This window comes from Neoarius graeffei, chromosome 11 (assembly GCF_027579695.1).
Source record: "Neoarius graeffei isolate fNeoGra1 chromosome 11, fNeoGra1.pri, whole genome shotgun sequence".
NCBI classification, from domain to species: domain Eukaryota; kingdom Metazoa; phylum Chordata; class Actinopteri; order Siluriformes; family Ariidae; genus Neoarius; species Neoarius graeffei.
The window spans coordinates 58,821,173-58,844,514 of NC_083579.1; the positions used below are offsets into that span (position 1 = coordinate 58,821,173).

The 23,342-nt window shown below is 44.3% G+C and overlaps 1 protein-coding gene across 1 annotated transcript in view; it reads left to right on the plus strand.

The window, feature by feature from the left end:
* Positions 1–23,342, plus strand: part of akap6 (A kinase (PRKA) anchor protein 6) — a 163,654-nt gene that overhangs the window by 83,609 nt on the left and 56,703 nt on the right. Inside the window, exons 8-9 of the mRNA XM_060932814.1 lie at positions 15,822–15,952; positions 19,691–19,811. Coding sequence (XP_060788797.1) covers positions 15,822–15,952; positions 19,691–19,811 — 252 coding nt within the window. The remainder of the gene's footprint in view (positions 1–15,821; positions 15,953–19,690; positions 19,812–23,342) is intronic.

Genomic DNA, 23,342 nt, shown 5'->3' on the forward strand with positions numbered 1-23,342 from the left:
CTTCTTGCTGTGAGGCGACAGCGCTAACCACTACACCACCGTGCCGCCCCATGCGACCAAACTCTTCCACGTTTTTCCTGTTTACATAGGTTTATATGACCAGTGACATGAAACAAAGTTCAGTTACACAAATTGAAATGTGGCGATTTTCTATGCTATGGAAAGTCCGCACTATAATGACAGGCGTACTAACTTCGACAGCACATTGATACCTTCACTCCTGTTTTCCCCCTCTCCCCCCTCTCCCCCGCCCCCCCTGACTAGACTGTGTTCCAAGGAGTGCAGGCTACTTGTCTTGGTGGTTACGTTGGTTGTATTAACGGAAGTTGGGGGGGGCGGGGGAGAGAAAAAAAAAAAACAGGAGTGAAGGTATCAATGCGAAACAGGAAAAACGCGGAAGAGTTTGGTCGCATCTAACTACAGCCCCAAAAAATACCATTGGCCATGCTGAGCCTAGCTACATTGCTAACAGGAGTAACAGTGCGTCTGACTGACTGGGAGGTCGCGCAAAGCTCTGAGGGGTACGGATCAGCTCGTCTCAATTCAGAGAAGAACATATTTCATTATGGAAGTACGGTGGACTGTTCCTTTAATAATCTCAGAATTGGTGTCTTGTATTCTTCTAATAGGAAATGCTAGATTGTTTCAACTATTTTCACTTGCTAAGATATCATTTTTTGCAGTGTTTCTATACAGGTTGTGCACATGATTAGAAATCATGGTGTGTGTGTGTGTGTGTGTGTTTATGTTGACCTGCTCGTGTGAAGGAATGCACTTGACTTGTTCTCATATTAAATAAACAACCATTTATCAGGGCGCTAGTTATCTGATTACACCAGGATGTAGTTTATAAAACTGTGTGACAGGGAGAATGGCCTGGCTGCTGGGAGTCAAATACTATTTTGGTATGAAATGAAACAGGGGGGAAGTGAACACGCGCACACACACATGCCATACAGTACTCCCCTACTACACACACACTATTCACTGAATTTTTCATCATCAAAGACACTCTCTCTGGTCTTCCTGTTTCTCCTATTTCATCTTTTTGCACATCCTACTTTATGACAGACCTATAACTAAGTGTGTATTGGATGTCTGCTCTGATTGTTCCTGCACTCTTTAGCACGGTGTGTTTGATATGCTCTCTCCTTCACTTTTGATACTCTGTCTCTTTTTCTTTTCTCTGTGCATCTGTACTATTGTTGTCAACATGCTACATCTGTTTACGTGGTAGAGACGAGAGTCTAGAATCTTAAATGCAGTTTATCGAAAACATTTCGCTTTCCACAATAGGCAGCACTCTTTCTGTTGCTGCCACAGCTGACTTTGAATTGCACTTAATTGCTCGGAATTACACAAAATGCCCTATGATTATTGCTAATTTTCCCGCAACACAATAACGTTTTCATACCACCCATGAGGAGAATAAACGAGTATGACTGATCTAATTTTCTTGTTTTTGTCAAATCTCTGGAGTGATGGATCTGCATTAGCTTACAATTAAAAACAACTCATTTGATTCGGTGTTTTTCAGCTACGTTTTTCTATACACACTTGCATAGGTGCTTAAAAAAAACGAGCTACTTCAAACATTATGAAAACAGTACAAATAAGAGCAGCCATTCCCTCGGCTCTCTGCTTTTTGTTAGTCTGTGCTCTGTTAGTTCCCAGCCAAGCACTGGGTCCCAGCTTTGGTGTTTCTCATATGAAACCTTTTTACAAATCGTATTTGATTTCATGCATAATTAGTTTGTCCATCAGTGGACGTAGGGGGTCTTACTGAGGCACTGTCTCTGAGCTCTGATGACACAAGTTTCAGCACAGGAGCCAATATGCATTATGGCAATAGCATGGTTCCACCTCACCAACTACCGCGCGCTCGTTTCCCATAACCCCATGTTGGGTGTCTCGTCTCTTCTCTACACACCTACATGGAGCAGGAGTTTGTTTTCCAGGACTGACAGCCGTAGTGTTTGATCGAGGCACTGTCCGTCTGATTAAAGTGGAGGATTTAATCAGGTTTTAAGGTTAAGGTAAGCAAAAAAAAAAAAAAGCTTTCAAAATAATTAATCAAACATCAAAATATGTACCCCCCTCCCCTCGCCCTTTTTTCTGTTTGAGCGGCAAAAGTAAGAAGCGTTATTTAGGTCTCTTAGAGATTCAATCTAATTTAATTCACTCCCCTTCTCTAAATAAACAATTCTGAAACCTTTTTTTTTTTCGAGGCGGGGGGAAGAGAGATGATAGAGGTAATCAATATTTCCAGCAATTTAATTAAAACCGTTAGTGGAATAAATCCATTTAATTATCAGTTAATGGAATACAAGGTCATTTACCTGACAGCAACTTTGAAGGTGGCTTACTGCTATGACTGAGAGCAGCGCTAAGGTGTCAGAGCCATTTAGGTGCTGTCAGAGCTCAGCTTTAAGATTCCCCTCAGCACGCGAACCCCTCCTCCTGCCCAGGCTGCCTTCTGCCTTCTGCTGCCTGCCTTAGCAACACACACACACACACACACACACACACACACACACACACACACACACACAGAGAGCAGGGCGTTTTTCGACAGGCCATTTACAGCTCATAACCACAGCTAATGAAGACCAAGGTCATCAGATGGTGCTGTGCCTTATGCCTGTGTGTGTATGTGTGTGCGTGAAAATTTCATTGTCCAAATGAACCCTGTGAGCTGTTACTTTTTGTACTTGATTTTGGCGAGTGAAATACAGTGTTGTTTAGGATCGTGTGTGTGTATGTGGGTGGGTGTGTGGATGGGTGTGCTCTGGAATAGAAGCTTTTGGAGCGTGGAAGTTGAAGTAATATTTTTCTTACTGAGTTTATTTGAAACCCGGCTCTCTGGAGCTGAAGGAACTCTGTCTGCAGCCCCAGCTCTCTCCATCTGGAACAAATACAACAAATAATAAATAGAGCTACAATGGGGCAGAGAAATCGAATTTAACTTGGCCCAAAGCACTTACCTGAAATGTGCATATAATAGTCCCAGGCATTTGTCATTGCGAATGGTTCTGGAGTTTTTGTCCTACTGTTAATGAAATAGTAAGCTTGGCTCTGTACACTGCGTTCTGACTTTACGCATCGATCTCCGCAATGGCTTTCTCTCTCTTATTACTAAAATCAATTTCTTTCCGTGATTGCTACGAGGAGCATTTAAAAGCACTTATTTCATGCAAGGCATTCTTCCTTCTGTCTCAGTGTTGCAGACATCCCAGAGTTATTCCCGTAACTAACGTCCTCCATGCATGCACTGTTTTTGGAAATAGACTTTGCTGAACCTGTCAGTGGGAACATTTAACAGGAAAACATTTGTACCGAATTTGTAAATAAGCTGGACACCAGCACATTATCAGAGTATTTAATGTGCATTAAAGTGAACAAAGAAGAATATCTAGATCTGTGTAATTAATATACATATATGGAAATCTCTCTGTCTCTGTTCTTTCTCTCCGTCCTCTATCTCAGGTACGCACAAGCTGTGCGTGTGTGTGTGTGTGTGTGTTGCTAATACACTGATCCAGTGTTTTGAATTGCAATCTAACCAGCACTGTAGCCGAGAGAGCCCAACATAGCCCTATCTATGTGAGTCTGATTAATCTTTGCTTTCCCCCCCAATTCACTTTGAAATGCAACCTGCTTTCAAGTCGCGCCCCCACCTAAATACGTCAGCTCTTTCTCTGCTCCTTAAAACTCAAAGCAGGCTCACAGAGGGAGCAGACTTCGTCTAGTTTAGAATTAAGATCAGATTTTTTATGTTCCCTAATTATTTCTTAATTAGTTTGCATGTTAATTAAAATGGTGGCTAATGTTAATTACCTATATTAATGGATTCTCGTGTAGCACCTGCCTGAAGCGTTTGGCTCGATGTTCAAAATGTCTTCATCTAAGCCATTCGGTGCGGTCCGTCAAGCTTTGCTAAAAGAAGCAGAGGCCGAACTGAAGTCAGAGGATTTTTGAAGCAAGGGTCTCTGAAGTAGCTTCCCGCAATGTCTTTGGGGTTTTTTTTTTTAGTTCTTTTGATAAACAAAGAGATGAGAAGAAACGAGAAGTGCTTTCAGATATTAGGAACGAGAAGTTTGAAATATTTAAGTAACAAACTTCCTAGTACTAGTCATAAACTGCTGTCTCTGGTAATATGTCTATCTGCTTTGACATTCTTGCCACACAGCTTGTCTTATTGCTTGGCATGCATGACCTAGCTCAGCAAGCCAACACCTATTTAAGTGGGGCTAGTCTGTATTAGATTGAAAATGTTGATGATCACACAATCGATCTAACCCCGCCTCACCCAACTAATCTATAATGTGAGAATGGTCTGAGGCCTCCTTGTCTCTTCCTCCTCATGGGTCTCCAGGTGTTTAGACTTCTTGGAAACGGGGGATCAGCGATTAAATGTCACCTTTCAGCAACAACATTAAATAAGAGGCAGCAATTTAGCTCCTAGCAATTGCTAATTTCACGCCCTGATAAATGTTGCAGGAGCTAAAGCTTTCCAACTGGCTCAGCTATTTCTTAAAGGGGAAGGAATGTGAGGCAGGTAGATCACGGATCTGTTGTTCCACTGGGGCTGAGACTTCGAAATGAGCTTTAATGTCAAGGTCAGAGGCATTTGGAATGTGGCTATGCTCATGCTAAATGTAATCCGAGCTTCATACAGTGTTTCGAAGAATTCAATCTTATTTTATAGTCAGATGTTTGTTAATCATGTGCAACATTTGTCACAAATACCTCTCACTCATGGATGTGCGCACACACACACACACACACACACACACACACACACACTATTGTTTTTGCTATTTTTTCGTACAAACTTTGCTATAGATTTCTATTTTGTGACTTCTACATTGGGCGGCACGGTGGTGTAGTGGTTAGCGCTGTCGCCTCACAGCAAGAAGGTCCGGGTTCGAGCCCCATGGCCGACGAGGGCCTTTCTGTGCGGAGTTTGCATGTTCTCCCCGTGTCCACGTGGGTTTCCTCCGGGTGCTCCGGTTTCCCCCACAGTCCAAAGACATGCAGGTTAGGTTAACTGGCGACTCTAAATTGAGCGTAGGTGTGAATGTGAGTGTGAATGGTTGTCTGTGTCTATGTGTCAGCCCTGTGATGACCTGGCGACTTGTCCAGGGTGTACCCTGCCTTTCGCCCGTAGTCAGCTGGGATAGGCTCCAGCTTGCCTGCGACCCTGTAGAACAGGATAAAGCGGCTAGAGATAATGAGATGAGATGAGACTTCTACATTATCGAGTCAGTACAAAAACATTTTAGCGTTCCAAACGTTCGTTTCCAGCACAAAATTAAAGATTACAGAAAAATTAAATGTTTGTATCTAAGCAGCATATTACATAACAGACCACTTTTCAGATTAAAAAAGAAAACATAATGAAGGCTACTGGGTTTTGCTGCAAAATTAAGAAGCGTGACAGTCAAAGTGTCCAGAAGAACTGTGGCTGGTTCTGCAAGATGCTCAGTAAAACCTACAGCTCATTTCCTTATAAAACTGCACTCACTGTACCTGAGACGACTTTTTTTTTTAAAGCAAAGGGTTGTCTCACACCAAATATTGACTTTGTCTCATTTATTATGGCTTACTGTGGTTTATAGTGTTTTTTTGTATGTTGAAACATTTCATTTCATTGTAGTGGAGCTGAAGATGCTGAGATTTTCATTGGGCATGACAAAGTTGGACAGGATTAGAAATGAGTATATTAGAGGGACAGTACACGTAGGACGTTTTGGAGACAAAGTGAGAGAGGCGAGATTGAGATGGTTTGGACACGTACAGAGAGAGATTCTGGGCATATTGGAAAAAGAATGCTGGAGATGGAGTTGCCAGGTAGAAAGAAAAGTGGAAGACCAAAGATAAGATTTATGGATGTGGTGAAGGAGGACATGAGGAGGGTTGGTGCTACAGAAAAAGATATGGAGGACAGGAGGAGATGGAGGGATGTTATCCACTGTGGCGGCCCCTAACAGGAACAGCCGAAAGAAGAAGAAGATTTTTTTTAAGTCATTTTTGGTCTACAGCATTTCTTTATATGTGCCTAAGCCTTGCACAGTACTGTGTATGTATGCGTGTGTGTGTTTATTTATTTTTATATATATATATATATATATATATATATATATATATATATATATATATATATATATATACTGAACAGGCTGAATGTTGAGCAATAGAAGATTTATTCCTCAAAATCTGAATGAGAAATTCAAAGATATGTGGATTCCATGTGAACGTCTCGTCTCGTCTTCTTCCGCTTATCCAGGACCGGGTCGCGGAGGCAGCAGTCTAAGCATGGAAGCCCAAACTTCCCTTTCCCCAGACACCTCGGCCAGCTCCTCGGGAAGAACACCGAGGCGTTCCCAGGCCAGCCGAGAGACATAGTCCCTCCAGCGTGTCCTGGGTCTTCCCCGGGGCCTCCTCCCGGGGGCACATGCCTGGAACACCTCCCCAGGGAGGCGTCCAGGAGGCATCCGAAAAAGATGCCCGAGCCACCTCAGCTGGTTCCTCTCGATGTGGAGGAGCAGCGGCTCTACTCCGAGCTCCTCCCGAGTGACTGTGCTTCTCACCCTATCTCTAAGGGAGCGCCCAGCCACCCTGCGAAGGAAACTCATTTCAGCCGCTTGTATCCGCGATCTTGTTCTTTCTGTCATTACCCAAAGCTCATGACCATAGGTGAGAGTCGGAACGTAGATCGACCGGTAAATTGAGAGCTTCGCCTTTTGGCTCAGCTCCTTCTTCACCACGACGGACCGGTAAAGCGACCGCATCACTGCGGAGGCTGCACCGATCCGCCTGTCGATCTCACGCTCCATCCTTCCCTCACTCGTGAACAAGATCCCGAGATACTTAAACTCCTCCACTTGAGGCAGGACTTCTCCACCAACCTGGAGAGGGCAAGCCACCCTTTTCCGGTCGAGAACCATGGCCTCGGACTTGGAGGTGCTGATTCTCATCCCAGCCGCTTCACACTCGACTGCAAACCGCCCCAGTGCATGCTGAAGGTCCTGGTTTGAAGAAGCCAACAGGACAACATCATCCGCAAAAAGCAGAGATGAAATCCTGTGGTTCCCAAACAGGATTCCTTCCGGCCCCTGGCTGCGCCTAGAAATTCTGTCCATAAAATTTATGAACAGAACCGGTGACAAAGGGCAGCCCTGCCGGAGTCCAACATGCACTGGGAACAGGTCTGACTTACTGCCGGCAATGCGAACCAGACTCCTGCTCCGTTCGTACAGGGACCGGACAGCCCTTAGCAAAGAGCCCCGAACCCCATACTCCCGAAGCACCCCCCACAGAATACCACGGGGGACACGGTCGAATGCCTTCTCCAGATCCACAAAGCACATGTGGACTGGTTGGGCAAACTCCCATGAACCCTCGAGCACCCTATGAAGGGTATAGAGCTGGTCCAGTGTTCCGCGACCAGGACGAAAACCGCATTGTTCCTCCTGGATCCGAGGTTCGACTATTGGTCGAATTCTCCTCTCCAGTACCCTGGAGTAAACTTTCCCTGGGAGGCTGAGAAGTGTGATTCCCCTATAATTGGAGCACACTCTCCGGTCCCCTTTCTTAAAAAGAGGGACCACCACCCCAGTCTGCCACTCCAGAGGCACTGTCCCCGACCGCCACGCGATGTTGCAGAGGCGTGTCAACCAAGACAGCCCCACAACATCCAGAGACTTAAGATACTCAGGGCGGATCTCATCCACCCCCGGTGCCTTGCCACCGAGGAGCTTGCAAACCACCTCAGTGACTTCGGCTTGGGTAATGGACGAGTCCACCTCTGAGTCATCAGCCTCAGTCTCCTCAGTGGAAGACATGACGGTGGGATTGAGGAGATCCTCAAAGTATTCCTTCCACCGCCCGACAATGTCCCCAGTCGAGGTCAACAGCTCCCCACCCGCACTGTAAACAGTGTTGGCAGAGTACTGCTTCCCCCTCCTGAGGCGCCGGACGGTTTGCCAGAATTTCTTCGAGGCCGACCGATAGTCCTTCTCCATGGCCTCCCCGAACTCCTCCCAGTTCCGAGTTTTTGCCTCCGCAACTGCCCGAGCTGCAGCACGCCTGGCCTGCCGATACCCGTCGGCTGCCTCAGGAGTCCCGGAGGTCAACATGGCCCGATAGGACTCCTTCTTCAGCTTGACGGCATCCCTTACTTCCGGTGTCCACCACCGGGTTCGGGGATTGCCGCCACGACAGGCACCGGAGACCTTGCGGCCACAGCTCCGAACAGCTGCGTCCACAATGGAGGTAGAGAACATGGTCCACTCAGACTCAATGTCCCCCGCCTCCCTTGGAAGCTGGGAAAAGCTCTCCCGGAGGTGGGAGTTAAAGACCTCCCCAACAGAGTGCTCGGCCAGACGTTCCCAGCAGACCCTCACCATACGTTTGGGCCTGCCAGGTCTGTCCAGCTTCCTCCTCCGCCAGCGGATCCAACTCACCACCAGGTGGTGATCAGTTGACAACTCAGCCCCTCTCTTCACCCGAGTGTCCAAGACATAGGGTCGGAGATCAGATGACACGACTACAAAGTCGATCATCGACCTCCGACCTAAGGTGTCCTGGTGCCACGTGCACTTATGGACACCCCTATGCTCGAACATGGTGTTCGTTATGGACAAACCGTGACTAGCACAGAAGTCCAATAACAAAACACCACTCGGGTTCAGATCGGGGAGGCCGTTCCTCCCAACCACGCCCCTCCAGGTGTCACTGTCATCGCCCACGTGAGCATTGAAGTCCCCCAGTAGCACAATGGAGTCCCCAGTCTGAGCACCCCTCAGTACCTCTCCCAGGGACTCCAAGAAGGCCGGATACTCTATACTGCTATTTGGCCCGTAGGCACAAACAACAGCAAGAGCCCTCTCCCCAATCCGAAGGCGCAGAGAGGCGACCCTCTCGTTCACTGGGGTAAACTCCAACACATGGCGGCTGAGCTGGGGAGCTATAAGGAAGCCCACACCAGCCCGCCGCCGCTCACCATGGGCGACTCCAGAGAAGTGGAAAGTCCAGCCCCTCTCGAGGAGCTGGGTTCCAGAGCCCAAGCTGTGCGTGGAGGTGAGCCCGACTATCTCTAGCCGGTACCTCTCAACCTCCCGCACAAGCTCAGGCTCCTTCCCCCCCAGCGAAGTGACATTCCATGTCCCAACAGCCAGCCGCTGTGTCCGGGGATCAGGTCGTCGAGGCCCCTGCCTTCGACTGCCACCCAATCCACACTGCACCAAACCCCTACTGCTACCTCTGTGGGTGGTGAACCCACAGGAGGTCGGGCCCACGTCACCTCTTCGGGCTGAGCCCGGCCGGGCCCCATGGGCAAAGGCCCGGCCACCAAGCGCTCGCATACGAGCCCCAACCCCGGGCCTGGCTCCAGGGTGGGGCCCCGGCTGCGTCCTACCGGGCGACGTCACGGTCCTGGATTTTTTCTCCATAGGGTTTTCCATGTGAACGATTTCACAAATTTTTCAATATGCGTGCCGCTTAAGACATGGCACACGTCAAGTCGGTAGTCCACTTCCTGCCAAACACACTGCAGCATGTCTTTGGTAACAGTCTTTTCTGGTAACAGTGCATTTTTAGAGAATTTTCTCATAAATGCACGCTGCACAGTCTTTTTGACTGTGTTCAAGCGTACTCTAACACACAAAACACCTTTTCTTTTCCAGTGAATGGCATTTCTACACCATCCATCCATTATCCATAACCGCTTATTCTGTGCAGGGTCATGGGCAAGCTGGAGCCTATCCCAGCTGACTATGGGCGAGACGCGGGGTACACCCTGGACAAGTCGCCAGATCATCACAGGGCTGACACACAGAGACAAACAACCATTCACACCTACGGTCAATTTAGAGCCACCAATTAGCCTAACCTGCATGTCTTTGAACTGTGCGGGAAACCAGAGCACCCGGAGGAAACCCATGCAGACACGGGGAGAACATGCAAACTCCACACAGAAAGGCCCCCGTCGGCCACTGGGCTCGAACCCAGAATCTTCTTGCTGTGAGGCGACAGTGCTAGCCACTACACCACCGTGCTGCTTCATTTCTATACCTAAAAAGATAAAAACAAAAAACATTAAACTTTTTTACCTTTTTGCACACATGCTGTTAAAATTTGAGGTCAATTGAATGAGAATTGGCAAAGTTATTAGATTGTGAAATGATGTCAAATTTTTTTGAAACACCCTGTGTTATATATACCGTACTGTATATATGCCACAACTTTTTTTTTTTTTTGCTCTGGTCTGATTGTTGGTCGTTCCACTGGTTGTATAGATAGCTGCAGAAATATGGCCTTCAGATTTAACTGCTCACATCGTCAAATTTGATGAAGCAGCCAACAACAGGCCATGAATGTGGTTATATCAGAGCCTGTTTAGCTGTGGAGGCCTGATAAGCATGAAGGAATGAGAGGAACTCCTGTCTTACAACGCTGTAATAACTCCCATTATTTTGGGCTGTAAAGTCATGTGATTCATACCAGGAGACAGCGTTACGTATTAAACCCAGCTTTTTACAGCTGGTGATTGGAAAGTCGTAATTTTCAAATGAATTTCAAGCCCCTCCTCTTTGCACAACTATTCCTTTGCATGTAGGTGAGGTAGGAAATAAAACCACATTGTTTTCTTTCCCATGAACCTGTACTGTATACGCTAAAATGAATTATATCCCTCTGCATCTGAACTGAGCAGGATTTTCATTTCTTTCTTTATTTCCTCCAACTCAAAATGGAAGTCCTCTCAGAATTCTGTGAAGCCGAAGCTTTGCTATTGTACGTGCGAGTTTATGAGCTGCTTTGATAGAACTCTTGCCCGTTTATGACTGCTGGCACGAGCTCACACAACTCCCGACTGAATTTATTTTCTAAGCATGCCTGCACTGCACTGTGCTCCGATACTGCTTGGGAACATCAGGACGAGTCTGATGGGAGACATTTCAAACAGGCCGATGTATGTTCTGGCTGGTTGGAACACCAGACGAAGGAAGAAAGGGGGGTGAGGAAGGAGACTTCCCACAGTTTTCAATCTTTCTACTATGCTCGTTACATTCGGAGAATACGATAAAGAAATAAACAAACCATGTGTTTGGTCATATCGCTTAAGCATCCAGTTTAAAAGGTAGCCACAAACCCCTGTGCTATCATTCTCGCTGTTGCTACTGCTCACCAGAGTCATATAGTTCTCCTTGTTAATTCCTATAGCTCCCTCGCTGCTTTCTTTAACACTGTTTGCATTACAGCCACCCTCCTAAATCCTGTTCCACCTCCTTCTTTCGAGCCGGCAATCTTTTTTCATCTCGAATGACAAAAACGATACATCCACAATTTTGTTTGGGTTATTTTAATGCCATGCCCTGTTTTGAAATATGTTTTAAAAGATCAAGAACTGCCTTTTCTGGAGGTTTTTCATAAATTTCTACTTCCTTGCCTGATAGTTTGTGGCAGTCCATTAGTGAAAATGCTATTAATATCAGGCATTGTTAAAGCATTGCTACTTCACCCTTATCTACATTTATCTGATCATTTTTTGACTCGAGCAAGTCTTTCTTTTAATTCCCAATTTTATTTGTCTTTAATTTCCCCATGCTGCAGAGAGCATTATGGTAGCGTGACTGTAAATGGAAGACGTAGCAGGCTTTGCCCCAGGTCCTAACAGTGTTTGTGAGGGAGATTACGAGTTTATTATTCATGTCAGAGGCTCATACGGATCAATCTCAGTCTTAACTTAAAGGATCCTTTCTCACTATGCTTCAGATTTCGGCAGCTCTTAGAACATCTAATGTTCCCTCCTGCTAATTTTTAAGGCTGTGCTCTCTTATTGACGTTCTTTTTGAAGCAAAACTGCTGGAAGCCCAGACTGTTTAGAGCCTGGTTTATAAATTATTAATATTTACCATACATTTAATTTCCTTGCAGCCTGATATCTAAAAGCTCATTGTAATTATATCCATGTGTTGAAGTCGGAGGGGGGAGAAGCAAAGGAAGTGATGATCACTGTAGCGCTCTCCCAGTGTGTGATTGACAGCAAGATCGCTCGCTTAGGTCCCAGCGGACGTAGAGCTGCGGAAGTTTCAAGGGGCTATGAAATTGGCACTGGCGTGTCAACAAAAAGCCTAAAACGACTTGATTCAGCAGATTCTGATCAAATTTGCATAACTCGCACATTCTCAAGACAGGAGTTACAAATGATCTAAATGTATATTGACCCCTGTGTATTACTAGTTCTTTTAAAGCAGAGCTGTTTTCGACAGCATGAGAAATGCTGACTTTTCAGTAATTCTGTTTGAAACAGGAATAAAGAATGCGCAGATGAGGTCTGTAAGCTGCTTTGGCTGGGTTATTTTCCTTACTGCATGTTGGTAAAGCCATCCAAGCCTCGGTGTTTCTTGAAAGATGTCATATTGTCATCACTTATACCACAGCAGTGTTAAATTCTTGAATGCGATCAGACAGAAGGTGTTGATTAATTTCCTATAACTGCAGCACTGACAGTACTGCCGGCTATAATTTCAATCACAGCTTTTTATTAATGCGCTCATTCTGGTACGTTATTATTTCTATAGTAACTCATTCACAGGAACTTGTATGACGGATGAGCTATATAATCTAAGTCTAATAATAATTATACTTTAAAAATGTGTTGTTATTGAACAGAAAAATATCTAATGTCCCCTTTCTGTAAAGAGATGCTTATTAAATATTTATGAAAGACATTTTAAGTGGGGGCGGCACAGTGGTGTAGTGGTTAGCGCTGTCGCTTCACAGCAAGAAGGTCCGGGTTCGAGCCCCGTGGCCGGCGAGGGCCTTTCTGTGTGGAGTTTGCATGTTCTCCCCGTGTCCGCGTGGGTTTCCTCCGGGTGCTCCAGCTTCCCCCACAGTCCAAAGACATGCAGGTTAGGTTAACTGGTGACTCTAAATTGACCGTAGGTGTGAATGTGAGTGTGAATGGTTGTCTGTGTCTATGTGTCAGCCCTGTGATGACCTGGCGACTTGTCCAGGGTGTACCCCGCCTTTCGCCTGTAGTCAGCTGGGATAGGCTCCAGCTTGCCTGCGACCCTGTAGAACAGGATAAAGCGGCTAGAGATAATGAGAATGAATGACGTTTTAAGTGGCTGCAAAAAAAAAAAAAATGCAATTAAAATATCTTCAATATAGGACAAATTCAAATAATATCTTTAAATTCAAATCATAATTATTATTCTGTCCACATTCACTGGATATGAACAATCGCACACTCTGATTGGCTACTCTACTATTAGGATATCAGCTCATATACCGTGAGGTGAGAAAAACAAAATGGTGGCATGTGTTGCTGAAATAAAAACTCTACTCGAAAACAAAACCCCCCAAAATACAAAAAAAAAAAATATGGAATGAAAGTATTTAATGGTAAGAATCTCATCTCATCTCATTATCTCTAGCCGCTTTATCCTGTTCTACAGGGTCGCAGGCAAGCTGGAGCCTATCCCAGCTGACTACGGGCGAAAGGCGGGGTACACCCTGGACAAGTCGCCAGGTCATCACAGGGCTGACACATAGACACAGACAACCATTCACACTCACATTCACACCTACGGTCAATTTAGAGTCACCAGTTAACCTAACCTGCATGTCTTTGGACTGTGGGGGAAACCGGAGCACCCGGAGGAAACCCACGCGGACACGGGGAGAACATGCAAACTCCACACAGAAAGGCCCCCGCCGGCCCCGGGGCTCGAACCCAGGACCTTCTTGCTGTGAGGCGACAGCGCTAACCACTACACCACCGTGCCGCCGGTAAGAATGTATCTTTTAAAAAAACATTTCAAGCATTATTATTATAGCATTTTCACAAATTGCTACTGTCATTTTGCCAGTTTGTTTACATTCTAAGTGGAAATGATTGTCAAATGTTTTGTACAAAGTTTTTATTTATCAAATTTGCAAAAAAATAAAAATAAAAATGCTGTTTCTCAAAATCCAGTGAATGTGGATAGAATTAAGTTATTCCACTCAATCTCGCTGTACATGGCTTATAGCCAACTTGGTACTATGCGCCTCGTCGGCTGTCAGCTCATGTACGACTCGATTTTGTGGAATAACTGTTAATTATTTCTCAGTTTGAATATATACAAGTTCCTTCTTGCATATCAGTGGACGTAAAGGGATATGTGTATCATACACTGTTGGAAGTCCAATACTCTCATCAGTAGACCAATTTCTCCTTTAAATGCAGGCACTCTAGTACACGTAGCTGTATATTACAGTATTGATATTTCTCATGTTCACCCAAAGGAACTGTATTTTCCCCCAGCCCTATCATAGACATTTATAGATTTCTTACATGGCTCTTCTTCAGATTGTGAGGCTGAAGTGAAAGTTGGTCGTGCCTGATCAGTGGAAGAGGGATTCTGTCTGATTTCCAAACTTTTCAGAGACGGGAAAAGAAGTATAGATTTATCAGAATCACATGTGCCACCTGGAGTTAGAGCTCCACACTGGGTAGGACTGTCTTCACAGTCAAGGTGGCTGAGAGAAATTGCTTTTGTCTGTGGCGGGCATTAGTCATTATTGTGTGTGTAAGCAGCTCCAGCGGGATTGGGTAATTAGGATCCTGACATGGCATCAGCGAGTGAGCTGAGTGAATCTGAAATGAAGGCAAATGAAAGCAAATTCCTCCGAGGGGGGAGACGCGAACGCACCGCACTTGCGCCGCTAATTTTCTTGGAGCTCCTAGTTAGGTTCGTTTCATTCCTCCCAAATGAGAAAAGCGCCAGAGCCGAGCGTTTGATACCCGCCCAATAAATGGAATGAAAAGGCAACACATCTTTCTGTTGATTTGCTTGTTTATTATCAAGGGTAGCTTTGATTGAGGAGCAGTTTGCATTCGTGGAATTGTTTGACCTTTATAGAGGCATCTGCAGAGCAGGCGGTGTGCCTTCTGGAAGGAATGCAAACCAACGCGCTTCATACAGTGTCAAGAAATGAGCTAAAAATCAAAGCAGGCTGTTGGAAAGTTTATTGGCTTACCGCAGATTCATCTCCGCATACTTTGGGCTTTAACTGATCTCCATTCGCCCAATGTAGCCAATTTTCTCGAGCACAGATGCACACCAGGAACTTTTTTTTTTCCTCACTGGTTTGCAAAGACAGAAATGCTTGTGATTTGTAGTGACTATAACCCACAAAGAACAACACTTATTCCCCACACAACTCATTACTTCTAATATTTGGTGCTTTGTGTGTAGTTGGATCTGCAATATTAGTGTATGTTTAGATAATAATGGGAATTTGATAAAGGCTAATGTTGTAGCCATGTTGTAATCAGTAAAGCATTTCCTGTAAATACAGATGGGTAACAGATTAAAAGAAAAATATCAAATGGTTTAATAAGGTGTTGGGTCATCACGAGCTGTCAGAACAGCTTTGGTGTTTTTTAGCATAAAGTCTACAAGTCTCTGGAACTGTACTGGAAACACGAACATTATTCTTCCAAAAGATATTCTCTCAGTTGATGTTTTGATGAAGGTAGTGGAGAGCACTGTCTCACACGGCAGTCCAAAATCAAACTGTTCACTGAGCCCTCGTGCCCTGTGCATGGAAAGAGAACACTCCCGTCAGCATAGAAATGTTTCAGAATATTGATTTACTGAGCCGCTTCCCTTTAAAGGGACCAACAGAGCAAAAACATGCTCGCAAAATCCCATTACAGAATAACAGACACCATTTTTTTCCCTTTAATTTGTCACCTGGCTGTATATAAGCAACCCAGGAAGTTTCAAACCATGCAGTGTGTGTGCGTGTGTGTGTAAAAACAGGTGCAGCAGTGTTACAGAGAGGCCCAGAGGGATATTCTGGATCAGATGAGTGTGAAACTTGGAAGTCAGCAGTACTGTTCCAGCTCCAGCAGAAACAAAAATATCACCTCTTTCAAGTCCAAGTCCAACAGGTACAGTAGAAACCATTTACAGACCACACTACTCAAAGGGCAGAGGTCAGAGACTTGAAATGCAGATTTTTCAAAAATCAGCTAGTGACACATTCTGACATGAACATTATCCAAGTCTTTTTTTTATTAGTATTTAATTTTTCTGTATATTGCATGTTCCTGGCATGATTTACAGCCCTACAGTATGATTCCTTATACATAATGTATGCAAGTAAATAAACGATTTCCTTTCGTTTTGTGAAACTGATCCTAAAACAAGATGCTGATTTGTAGGATTTGTCCCGTCAGTTAAAAAACGACCCTGTCTCTCTCTTCCTCCTATACACTAATGCAGTAGAGGAACTCAGGAGGCTGGACTTGCCTCTGTGCCTTGGCTTTGAATCAAGCATCGTTTTAATCCTTTTAAGCCCTTCATTCTAATGATTTATTTTGCAGAAAAAAACTGTAATGATCCTTTGAATTTTAATGACGAGCTGCCTGCTCAAGGATTCATTGTTTTGACTCTTTGGCCCTTACCTTTTGCTTAGAAACATGTCTAGAGGGAGGAGCTGTCGAAAGCTATCGCCTGGGCTGCCTCTCTCTACTTCTCCTCCTCCATCATAGTGCTGTAGGACACACACACACACACACACACACACACACACACACACACACACACACTCTTGCACTTCTAGCTTTGTAGGGACACTCACTGACATAATGCATTCCTTAGCCCCTTACCACTTACCCTAACCTTAACCATCACAATTAACTGCCTAACCCCGACCCTTAGCCTAACTCTAACTTAAACCTAACTCTATCCTGAACCCTAAAACTAAGTCTTAACCCTCAGACAGCTCTTTGAAAAAGTGAGGACCAGCCAAAATGTCCTCACTTCCCAACAATGTCTTAAATCTGTTGGTAAAAATGTATTCCGGTCCTCAATATGAAGCAAGTACAAGTGTACAAACACACACACACTTTTCATGCTGACACATACAGCACGTTTGCCATTCATTCACCAATCAAAAACTCTCCCTAAAAAGACTGTGTGTTGTAAAGACTGGTTGGTGGAGCATTGACGGAATAGAAGCTTCTGTATTAGCACCATAAATTAAATATCAGCTTCTATAAAAGTGTCACTTTACATGAGCTGTGAGAGGTGTCAATAAGGAGGCCAACCTTTTAGGACTGGACATGAGTGGCTGAGGTGGGGTCTGATGATGAATTCGGAACAGTAATACCTCTCATAATCCTCCATCGCCCCCTCAGAGCTGAGGATAGCAGACTGATGTTAAACCATATGAAAAGAAAAGAGAAAAAAACAGTGTTCAGCTTTCCTGAGACTGTTTCTACCTGCTGGAGAACGTTCATTTAAGCCCAGACTGTTAAATAAAGGTTAATTTGGGGGAGGTGGGCCGCCCACCTCTTATTAGAGGGCATTAGCATTTTTTATATCACAAAAAAGAAAATTCATGACCTAGAGAAGTACCAAACAGTGGACTCTACGTCAGCATTGGCCTTGCAAGGTTCAGGATGATTTTAACCAATAGATGGCGTTTTAAGCCATTTTCAATCCAGAAAGTGCCGATTTTTATGAAAATGGTCATTTTTTTCAATATTAACACCAGCATTGATGTGTTTCATCACAGTACAGTCATATCACAGCTTAACAAACACATATAACTGTGCAATACCTCTTTAATACAAAGACACCTTCGTCGGCCAACCTTTTGGCTAATGAGATTTGGTGGTGGTGGTGCTGGGGGGGGGGGTTCATGTTACTTGTAAAAGATGATTTGAGTCTGGTGTCTTTATTTTCAATCAGAATGTTTAACTGTGATGTAACTAAATTATAGGATAGGAGAGTTGTGTATATAATTGCTTTGTACTTGAATTTCTTTTGCTTTTGTTCATGTTTGTGTTTTCACATACCTGCATGGTCCTGATTCTGTACACTTGTATATTGTCTATCATCCTTTCATGCTGATTAATCTGATAAATCCACCAAATAAAAAAAGGTAGGCGGCACGGTGGTGTAGTGGTTAGCACTGTCACCTCATAGCAAGAAGGTCCTGGGTTCGAGCCCCGTGGCCGGTGAGGGCCTTTCTGTGCGGAGTTTGCATGTTCTCCCCGTGTCCGCGTGGGTTTCCTCCGGGTGCTCCGGTTTCCCCCACAGTCCAAAGACATGCAGGTTAGGTTAACTGGTGACTCTAAATTGACCATAGGTGTGAATGTGAGTGTGAATGGTTGTCTGTGTTTATGTGTCAGCCCTTTGATGACCTGGCGACTTGTCCAGGGTGTACCCCGCCTTTCGCCCGTAGTCAGCTGGGATAGGCTCCAGCTTGCCTGCGACCCTGTAGAAGGATAAAGCGGCTAGAGATAATGAGATGAGATGAGATAAAAAAAAGGTTCTTCCTTCAACCAGATTGTGCCTTGGCTGATGTGTGTAGTGCAGCAGGTGGTGTGATACAGAAACATGCAATATGAATGTGTACCACAGCACAATGAAATGCATTACATTTAAACAACAAATGAATTAATTTTTGTATTGTTTTATTTCTTGGTTGTTTAACCTACTTGTCTTGTTTCCAATGGATATCTATGAAGAAAGAAAGAAAGAAAGAAAGAAAGAAAGAAAAGCCCAGACACTGAATGCACACACTCTGCTACCTCATTTTGTTCGCTTTGTTTTTCTGACAAATTGTTTTACAAGTATTTAAAGTTATGTTCTGGCCAAACATTCTACTGTGGCAGAGTGTAATATATTTGTAGATTTAACTTTACAACCGCACAGTGTGTTCTTACATTGTTTCAGTCTTTCAGTTGCATCTGGCTGATCAACGTCATTTCTCCAAGCAGCTAAAATATTCATATTCTCTCCTCCATTGTTTTGTTTCATCAGCGCCTGCTTCGATATGCAAATACACGCCACAACGATTGTTGAAATTACATATGTAGCAGCGCAGTTCAGTCCCACTCTTCTGTTTAGTTTGTGTCTTGGCTGAGTTGAAATAAAGGAGAAGTGTTGATTTTTCTCTCGCTTTTTGATACTTATTTGTGTAATCTTATTCATAGTTTCTTTCTCCCTTTGGGGACAACTTTCTGGATTGCTTATAAAAGCTCGACAAGAAAATGGCACTAGTTTGACATAACTGTCAAAGTGTTTTGAAGCAGTATAAATGCAAAACAATTTCCCCACTTATATTTATAAACACATGGCCCTCCTGCTGATGCCCACACACTAACACACGGATACCAATATGTGTGTGTGTGTGTGTGTTCACATTTGTTGTCATGTTTGTTTGCATGTGCTTGCATGCAATAAAACGTATATGAAGTGTGTGTGTGTGTGTGTGTGTGTGAGCATGGACACAATGGCTCCTGGTCCTTTCATAAATAATTGATGTCTTTTCATGTCGGGGCTGAAGGCAAGCCCGGGGAATAGGGAGGTGAAGTCATGTTTAATTAAGTTGTTCTGGCTCAGGATCCGTCACTCAGCGTGCAGGTTAAAGATCCCTTCTGCTTCCAACCCCTTTCACACCTCACTTACCTGCACCGCGGCACCACATACTAACGGGACAGAGTAATTACCTCCACTTGTCATATATTCCCTCAGTAAAAGAGCCGCTTCCTGCCCAGGCACCCTCCTCCAGCCAGATGAGCAGCAGTGACAAGGAGAGAATGCAGTTTACATCAACCGAAACTTCTCTCACAGGGTACCTTTAACACAGCTGTACTTTTCTCTTCTCCATTCAGCCTATCAGAGTTCGAGAGCGAGTATCAGGGGCTCTGGGATTGGCTGATGGACATGGAGTCCATCGTGACGGACAGCCATGAGCTGATGATGTCAGAGGAACAGCAGCAGCATCTCTACAAGGTGAGAATGGCATCAGAGACAGACCTCATGTGAGCTTGGTGAACGTATCCCACTTTCCATTACTCACTCTGATACTGCATTTTAATAACAGAAAGACAGAATGATGGAATGCAGGAAAGTAAATCTTAGCAGATTCTTTCACTGCTATTTTTGCTCTGTTGATGTAGCCACAGAAGGACATAAGGGAAAAAAAAAGAGTGACATAGTTGTAAATGAAAAGGAAGCAAGTACAGAGAGATAGGGCTTCATTCCTTTTATATCCCATGTACTCACCTTGTCTCAATGAATTTTTATTGGTGACAGATAAAGCAGACTACTTTTGTGTTAGGTCTGTATATTTGTTCTTGATTAAAGCAAACTGATTTGGGGACTCTATTGATTGCATGCCCACCTAATAAATATGTACTGAGCTTCCGTGTTTGTTAGTGTGTGTGTGTGTGCGTGCGTGCGTGCGTGCGTGTGTGTGCGTGCTGGGTGGCCTGCCTTTATCTGCCGTGGATGGGGGATTGACTGGGAGCTGTGCTTGTTTGCCCACATTCAGGGCTTTATCTCACAGAAAGGGAGATAGAGAATGCTGTTCGCCGTAAGCCATGGCCCGTAAATCAGCCTCATTTAGGTTGCCTTTATTGGACCGATCCTGACACTCGTCATCCTCCAATTGCTCGGAGCATATGGCATATTTCAAACGAGCAGATTGTGAATCATAAAGAAATGAAATTAATAACCAGCTCCACTTGCAGTGGAAACAAACCGTAATGACAAGCAATGGTGAAGCCATTCGCTACCTCTTCCTCCTCCCTCTGTACTTTATCACTCCCTCTTCTCCGAGCCTCCCGAGGTCACCGCCAAGGTCAGAACTAATCTTCCTGCTCATCGGGCATAGTGACCCCTACCATTAGTCATATCTTACAGTAAGATAGAAAGCAGGAAATATAATGCCTTTTCCTCTTTCTTTTATTTGCCTGTAAGCCATACGGTCTCGTTCAGAGTAATGCGACACCTCCGGCCGACTGTCTCACAGATCATACTCATTCACACCGAGCAATGGCTTCACTAAAATGGCTGCCATTATAGTTAGTGTTTTTCACTTGGTCATGTATACGCATAAATACATTAGCAGCGTTAACCAGTGCATATGTGCGTTCTTTTCTTCTGATGAACATTCATCTTAGTCAGACATCAATCCGAGGCAATGCTTGTGTGTGTGTGTGTGTGTGTGTGTGTGTGTGTGTGTGTGTGTGTGTGTGTGTGTGTGTGTAGTGCAGACTGTGAATGCCTTCACTGTTTACTGACAGCAGGAAGAGATCCCTGTCTAAACTAACATGTTCTGATGCCTCTCCTGATCAAAGCTCCTCTATAGCCAAACTTTCCTCATGTCTCTCTCTCTCTCTCTCTCTCTCTCTCTCTCTCTCTCTCTCTCTCTCTCACACACACACACATGCACTCACACGTAGAGAAAAGCTGTTGTAGTGATGTGCTGCAGTTGATTAGGAGCTGAGTATATGTTGGTGCATATTATATCAAAAGAAGTGATGTTTTTCCTAGAAAAGCAAGAAAGCTTTGCTCCCATAGGATCCTGTTTGGTCCATTACAAAATTGATTTTTTTTAAATTTTCATTTAATATGTCTGCTTTAATGTGCTGATACCTCTGAAATTATCCAGAAGTTTGGCTCGTCCTGTAGTTAAAAGTGCACATATCAAGAGTAAATATGTTTCCTTTTCTAAGTCCGGATTAATAATTGTATAATAAACCTCTGAGGTGGTTTTTTTTTGGGGGTTGTAGTTCTGAAGAAAATGGCAGCTCTGTGTTGCTGTGTGTCTGAAAGAAAGGGAAAGAAAATCTTCGAAAGCATGTATGGCTTGTGTATGTGTGTGGGGGGTTTAATCTGCATTATGTTTGACAGCGTGCCTGCAATGGTAGAGATCCAGAGGTTGTGTGAGCGTGACGCATTGCTGCTTTATGGAGCTGGAGCAGGTGGCGTTTCATGCGATTCTCATCACCACCACCATATCTCCTCTCTCGCTGTGTCTTTTTTCTTTTTCCTTTATCTGCTTTTTTTCTCTTTGTATATCACCTGCCTCATACCAAACTCTTCTTCTTTCTATAATTTCTCCTGCCTCGGTCTCGTCCCCATGCTTTATTTCCACATTTGTATTTATGTATGTGTTCTGCCTTCTAAATGATTCTTGATGCCGTTAGCAGCCGGGGGACGTTGGTTAGCTCCAGTCCACATGTGCACAGATTAATATGCGGTGTCTAATTTTGATTCATTTTAAAGTTGTAAATCGTTAAATTCCCTATTGGCACCACAGTGTTCCATACTCTGTGTGTGTGTGCTTTCTATAGAACTGCTCTCTGTCTCAGTCTCCATGAACAGGCTCGCTGCGATTAAAAGCCGCAGTGCCCATTTAAGAGGCAGCGATTGAATCGGTTACCAGGACAACCCTCTAAAAGTAAACAAAAGTTGTTGTTTTTTTCTTTCAGGACACTTACAATTAATAAAACTCTTCCGGAACAGCCTGCAGGGATTTATGGAACTTGGCAGGCTAGCAAGTGACTGTTCATTGAAAAGGAAAAAAAAAAAGTGAACACTTATCATGACCCTGAGAGAGTCGAGGCTGAGGCTTAGGGTGGGAAAGTGTGTGTGTGTGTGTGTGTGTGTGTGTGTGTGTTGAAGTGCAATGGTGCCTGGTGGTTTTATAAAATAGGGGAAGCCCAGGTGTCTGTTATTGAAGTAAATATACTCACCGGCCACTTTATTAGGAACACCCATCCACCTGCTCTTTTATGCAGTTCTCTAATCAGCCAATCCCTTGACCACAACACAGTGCATAAAATCATGCAGATACAAATCAAGAGCTTCAGTTAACGTTCACGTCAAACATCAGAATAGGAAAAATTGTGATCTCATAGTGTGACTTTCACTGTGGCCTGGGTGTTGGTTTGAGCCAGATGGACTGGTTTGAGTGTTTCAGAAACTGCTGATCTCCTGGGGTTTTCACACACAACAGTCTCTAGAGTTTACACAGAATGGTGCGAAAAACAAAAAACATTGAGAACATTGACAGTTCTGTGGGTGGAAACGTCTTGTTGATAAGAGAGGTCAGGGGAAAACAGCCAGATTGGTTCGAGCATTTTTGCCAGGAAGGATGTAGCAACTCATAGCAACTCTTTACAACCATGGTGAGCAGAAAAGCATCTCACCATGCAACAGCAGAAGACCGCATTGGGTTCCAGTCCTGCCAGCCAAGAACAGGAATCTTAGAATCAAGAACAAGTTCCTATTAAAGTGGCCGGTCAGTGTATGTATCTGTGTGAGATCTGTTTCATCAGTTGGTCTGGCCTCCTGTTTAATTCTCAGTCTCTCCTCAGAAGCGAAAGCGACAAAACACCTTTCCAAAATCAGGCTGCCAAAATGAATCGTGTCTGGCAGCCAAGCCGCTTACTGGATAGATAAATTTTACTGAACAAGGTCGTAACAGATAGATATCTAGGCCTTTTAATTGGCAAAAAACAGACACAAATCATC